Source organism: Solea solea, chromosome 4, assembly GCF_958295425.1.
Source record: "Solea solea chromosome 4, fSolSol10.1, whole genome shotgun sequence".
NCBI classification, from domain to species: Eukaryota; Metazoa; Chordata; class Actinopteri; order Pleuronectiformes; family Soleidae; genus Solea; species Solea solea.
Genome location: NC_081137.1, coordinates 20,533,141 through 20,539,210, shown reverse-complemented (window position 1 = coordinate 20,539,210; position 6,070 = coordinate 20,533,141). Strand labels below are relative to the sequence as shown.

Genomic DNA, 6,070 nt, shown 5'->3' with positions numbered 1-6,070 from the left:
AATGCACATCATTCAGAGCCAAGCTGGTGTAACGACATAAGAAACCAAATGTTTGCTCTATGTTACAAAATAAATAAGTGACCTGTTGTTTAAAGGTGATGACACAGACTTGACGCTCTGTGTGTGAATGACTGTAACTCAGTACAGTGATGGTACAGTGAAGCTCAAAGGCTCAGCAGCAGCATGACGACCCCCCCACCCCCACCCCCGCGTCCCCCTCCTGGATCACTCGCTCTTTAAGTTCTGGGTTTCCTGGGGTTCACACCTTGGCCTCAGTGCTCAGTGTGATCCAGCGGCTGAAAAGAGGAGCGGATGCTCTGGGCTTCGTTCACACACAGGTGACCATACGCCTTGTTGTACCATTCTGGAGATTTCCCCCTGTAACGAGAACAGCGAGCACATTCACAAACTGAGGCTAAGGTGCGGAAGAAAACCCAGACACACCCCCACCCCCCGACACACACCTAAGGTCCACTCTGGAGACATGCGTGAGCTTGGTCCTCTCCGTCCCGCAGGGCTCGAGGAGGTACTGCGACTCCAGCACGACCCCCCTCACGGCGCCCATGCGCGGGCTGTCGTCGTGTTCCACGGACACGCACACCAGCGCGCAACAGCCTCTGCACAGGTCTGTGCGCCAGGATCTGAGAGAGGGAAACATGAGTGGGTTTTGTGCGATATTAATGCAGCAATGTGATATGTTCTTTAGTAACCTTGCAGGTTGAATTGGAGATGCTAATTATATCCACACGTCAGATGTTACTCATGCTCCCAAAGAGTCATTTTAAGACTTAAAAAGCAGTTAAATACTTCTTTTTTAATGAGGCTTTTGGTTTACACTGGGGTTCTTATTGTTTCATTGTTTTTTACTGTGTTTTCACTCAGTATTTTACTTGTAAAGGCCTGTGAAGCACTTTGTGATTCCATATCTGTGAAAGGTGCTACAGAAATAAAATGAACTTGACTTAGAACAAACACAATTCTGACTTTTATTTTGAAATGTTCCTGTATTTTGGCAGGATTTCAGCATAAAAGTACATGGACTCACAGCTGATCGTTACTGATATTATGATTCATCTTTTTTTTTAAGGTAAAAACTGACTAAATATGTAGTGTGTGCCTTTTAAATATGAACTAATGCCCGTTATATTCAAACTACTGTCAGATGAGTTCACACAATGCTGATTAAGTTTATCAGCTCCACACAAATATCTCTATTTCTAAGTGATTTAAACACACTTGACAAATCTGTGATGCTGACCTTAGTACCACATAGTCACAGTCGGGTTGAGGTGCCATGTTGCGGCAGGAGTACTGGTACACGTCGGTCTGCTTGTCCAGTATCTCGAGAACCTTCTCCTTGTCTTGGCCGGTCTGCCACAGGGGGCGCTCTTTCAGCAGCCGCTGCAGCACCTCACTGGGCGCCGCGGGCACCTCTGCGCACACTCGCCACTGCCTGAGAGGGTTACCGTCTCCCACCTGAGAAACAGACACATCGTCGTCATCATGCCACTGTGTAATAAAGAGCTTTATTATTGTGTAACATTTGAATGAATGAATGAATGAATGTTTATTTTAAACGTTATAAACAAAACGAAAAAAAAACACATAAAATAATAATGCAACAAACTAAATAAGTAAAATAAAATAAAATAAAAGAGGATGAAGCACGTGCCCTATACTATACTATACAATGTACTATGTTAATGTACTGTACTACAACTATACTACACTGTACTGTACTACAACTATACTACACTATACTGTATTGTACTACAACTATACTATACTGTACTGTACTACAACTATACTATACTGTATTGTACTACAACTATACTATACTGTACTGTCCTACAACTATACTATACTATACTATATTATACTGTACTACAACTATACTAGACTGTACTGTAGTACAACTATACTATACCATATTACCATACTACTACTAATATACTACTGTACTATAATATACTACACTGTACCTACTATTGCTATACTGTAAACTGTATACTACTACTACTACTATACTATACACTTGAAAATATAGTATTTTTAATCATTTTCTTTATTGTATAATACTTCTGCTTCCCTTGATTTCATTATCCAAACTGTTTGAATGTATACGCACATAAATGACTTGTGCTGTCTGTGATAAAAAGGTCATTTTGTGTAAAAATATATGAAGGTTATTGTCCTAAAAAAAAAAATTTGTATTACCTTTTTAAATGCCAGCTCCGTGTTGTCAGTAGTGGAGCGAGACACCCAGCCTTTGCTCTTGTCTTTGGCTTCTTTCAGCAGCTTCTGCACCAAGCGTTCTATGTGAGCGTGGTAGGACCCTTCCTCATCCTCCTCCTCCTCACACTCGTCCACTTCCTCCTCGTGAGACTTGCACAGCTCGTCCAGCGGGGGCACCATCAGCTCAGCCTCCATGTAGGAGTTGCGGGATTGCGTCACCATCTCCTCTGGGATCTGGAGGAAACGTGCGTTAAATCAGATCACCCATCAGTGTTTGTGTGAAACAGAATATACAAAACAAGACATTTTAACATCTGGTGTTGTCTGCTGTCAACAACAAACAGCTGCAAATTAAAGGAGTAAAATCCTGACCTGAAACAGATGCTGGCACTCGGTGATCATATGCGCCAGACCCTGAGTTGCAGCCAGGTTCTCGTTCAGGTCTTTCTGGTCCGGGCGCCCTGTCGTGTACTTCCTCTGGATTGACCTTGAGGAATAGACATTTAACAGAATATGATTACCTGTAACTCGTTACTACCAAATAAATTCAGAAGAAGAGTTGGTATTATGGTCTGTATTTACAGTATATAGCGCTTTTCTAGTCTTGATGAGCTGCTTTACACTCACACATTCACATGCTGCAATATGGAGTTAAGTGTCTTTGCTCAAGGACACACAGACAAGCAGAGGAATTGAACCCACAACCTTCCAGTTGAAAGTCAACTCGCCCCACCACTGATCTGCCCTGGCTCCACCCTAACTCGTCACTTTTTTTTAATACTTTTACTTCTAAAACTTAAGTACATTTTAGATCAGAAAGATAATTTTGACACTTAATTACAGTAAATTCCATATACTTTAAGACTTTTAATATTATAAAAAAAGTGATTTTCTGCTAAGATATTTGTACTTTTACTCAAGTATCTTATCTAAGGTACTTTATACAAGACTGCATAGAACAATGCACTTCACATGAGAAGAGCTTAATATTGACTTGGTATTAGATTACTCTAATGATTACTATGATAACAACTACATCAGTTTTATCAGTAATTGACATTATTAACGCTAATGCTAGTATGTGATTATCTTCTATTAAGCAAATATAATAACATCTGCAATGAATTACACAATCAAAACACAGCTTTTCCAAGATCAACAGCTTGGAACTAATGTCCACCTTGGCGACAGCGCATCGTTCTTTAGTATGCTGAGGTGGAAGAGCGAAGGTCCCAGACACACAGCCAGGTTCATCGGGGTCATCTGGTTCTCCTCCACCAGAGACGTGACGTCGCACAGGAAGTAGAGCAACATCTGCAGAACCTCCCTGTTCTCGTCCGGCATCAGCAGTATGGCCGCTCTGACGGCCTGCAGCCTCTGCTCCTTTGGGACGTCTAAGGGGGGAGAAAAAAGGGGGGGATTGAAGAGGAATATCTGACAGCTGACAGTCCAGACAGAAACAAGCACAAGGAGAGAGAGGCTAGGAATCTAATTATGGACTTCAAGAACCTTGAAGGTGCTGTGTGTAACATGTCTTTTAGAATAAGCATTTTCTATGTGCTTAAGGCAAGAGTCTCCTGCCATCTTGTGCCACCATGATTCTATCAATTAAGCTTTTTTCGTGATTAAAACAAGATTTCTGATTTCTGAGAGCTTCTGTTTCAGCTTCTTAAATGTAAATATATCCTTTGTTTCTTTAATCCAGAAATCATTAAAAACTGAATCATTTTGGTTTGAAGACGAAACGAGACATCATCATTTCCAGGTTTGACAAAATTAGCTCTCCTATGTTTTCTGACATTTGATGGACCAAACTTGATTGATGACTCGATTTATTGAGAAAATAATAGACAAATTAATCGATTATGAGAATGATCGTTTTGGGTAATGGGCGCTGATGGAAAGGAGGACACGGTAAAAATAACAGTTTTGACCGTACTTCCTTTTATTCTTTGCTGAATTATATATATTTTTTCCGTTAAGTTTGTTTTTTGCTCTATTTCACATCTTACATTTCCTTTGGATCCCCCTTTTTTTTGCATTTAATGGACTGAATAAATTATTTTGAAAGGAATTCAGGAATTATGTGTCCAAATCCAACCGCTCCACACTTTTCATCAGTCTTTAAATGCACATTTAAAATATGAAATGAGAAGATGAACTGTTTTGCTGTTTTTGCTCAGATTGTGTGTGTGTATAGTATATACATTAAATCTCAGCTTGTGGCTGGGGAAAGCAGAGAGACACAGGTGTGTTCAGACTTGCCAGCGGCGACTTACACTGGTAAATATGCAGGAAGGTCTCCCCGAGCTTGCTCGTTAGCAGAGGCTCGGGCAAGTCTCTGAAGAACTGTTTGACCATGTCGGCCACGTCGTAGGCCGACTGATCCTCGTAGCTGACGGCGTCGGGGGAGAGCTCGCACTGCTGCCTCAGAGCCTGGATGCGAGACTTCACGCCGGATTTGCGGAACAGTCCGACCTGAGAGAGCGGGAGCAAAGACAGAGGCCGTGGAGGGATCATAGAGGTTCAGTCCAAGTGTACGATAAAATGCTCTTTCTCAGCCCAGAATATCTATAAATACAACATGAATAACAATAAAAGAACAAGGCTTTGCGTCAGCTGTCTCATTAGCCCGGAGTCCACTCTTGTAAAAGCTGTTTTCTAACCTGGTCCAGACAGTGTGCTCTGAGGTGGCTGAAGGCCTGCTGTAAACACACAGGGAGCGGAAAACCACATCGCTGGACGTGCACGATGAGGGGAACACCGAACACACTCTTCTCTTTGTAGTCCGGCACCTTGATGCGCTTCATAAACTTGGGCACAGACCTGGGCGAGGAGAGGGAGACAGAAAAAAATAAAAGAATTAGGAAAGGGTGTGGGAGGAAAGAGAGGCCTGTGCTCTAACTGTTAACTATGTCTTCATGTAGATGCTGGTTAGGATTTCCCCACTGGGGATAATAAAAAGTGAACAGGCCTGTTTGTTAACCAAACAAGGATGTGCTTGTGTTTGCCTCAGTTTCCTGAGTTTTAATGGAAGACTGGAAACAAGAAGGCAGTGAGAGTGCGGCAGGAGGTTTATCCATGTTGTATAAATGAGAATACTCAAAGAAATAAGATCTGAAAAAGAAATTTAAGAAGATATTTTGGAAACCTATCATGTATCCAACTCCTAAATTTGAACTTACTTCAATTACGAGTGAACTGCTCAAAACTATGAGCTGATTTTGTCCAAAAATATGGAAAAAGACAAGATATAATTTACATGAGGCATTAATAATAATTAAAAAGTAAATACAACAATAAAACACAACACGGGGTGGAATAAAAAGGAGCTAAAAAGGAACTTTTAAGTCTTGCTTCCCTGATACCTAAGAGTAGTGTGTTCCAAAGTTTAGGGGAGTAAATAACTGGTCTGTGGCAGTGTCTGTGCTCACCATGTCCAGCCGTGCTTGTTAGACATGGAGTATTTCTCCATGATGGCGGTGAGACGCAGCAAAGAGAACTTCTGCAGCAGGCTGAGCTGTCCTGCCGACTGGCTGCTGATCTGCAGCGAAGACGCCGGCTGGTTGAGATGATCAGAGGTTCTGAAACTGGGCCATCGTAGACTGGGGGTGTGGAGAACATGAATGAAACATGAGACAAGGCCATGTCTAGTTAAAAAAGACAACATAACTCTGGCTTCTCATAGCTCGGGCCCTATTATTATCATCATTGTCATCGCCATCTGTGCTTTCTGTGATCATTTCCTTGTCATCGTTAACTGCTGAGATGTTGGAATCCAGAATAAAGGAATCCAACACTGCAGGGAACACAACCATCGCACTGGGCTCAAACT

General features: G+C 41.9%; 1 protein-coding gene across 6 annotated transcripts in view; it reads right to left on the bottom strand.

The window, feature by feature from the left end:
- Positions 1-213: 213 nt before the first annotated feature.
- The window catches only part of stard13a (StAR-related lipid transfer (START) domain containing 13a), a 43,270-nt gene continuing 37,413 nt past the window's right edge, over positions 214-6,070 (bottom strand). For all 6 annotated transcript variants that reach the window (XM_058626740.1, XM_058626742.1, XM_058626741.1 and 3 more), the window contains 9 exons: positions 5,670-5,840; positions 4,902-5,061; positions 4,515-4,713; positions 3,416-3,629; positions 2,608-2,722; positions 2,218-2,469; positions 1,259-1,476; positions 465-641; positions 214-378 (listed from right to left, as the gene is read on the bottom strand). In XM_058626740.1, the coding sequence (XP_058482723.1) occupies positions 273-378; positions 465-641; positions 1,259-1,476; positions 2,218-2,469; positions 2,608-2,722; positions 3,416-3,629; positions 4,515-4,713; positions 4,902-5,061; positions 5,670-5,840 (1,612 nt within the window). In that variant the 3' untranslated portion in view covers positions 214-272. The remainder of the gene's footprint in view (positions 379-464; positions 642-1,258; positions 1,477-2,217; positions 2,470-2,607; positions 2,723-3,415; positions 3,630-4,514; positions 4,714-4,901; positions 5,062-5,669; positions 5,841-6,070) is intronic.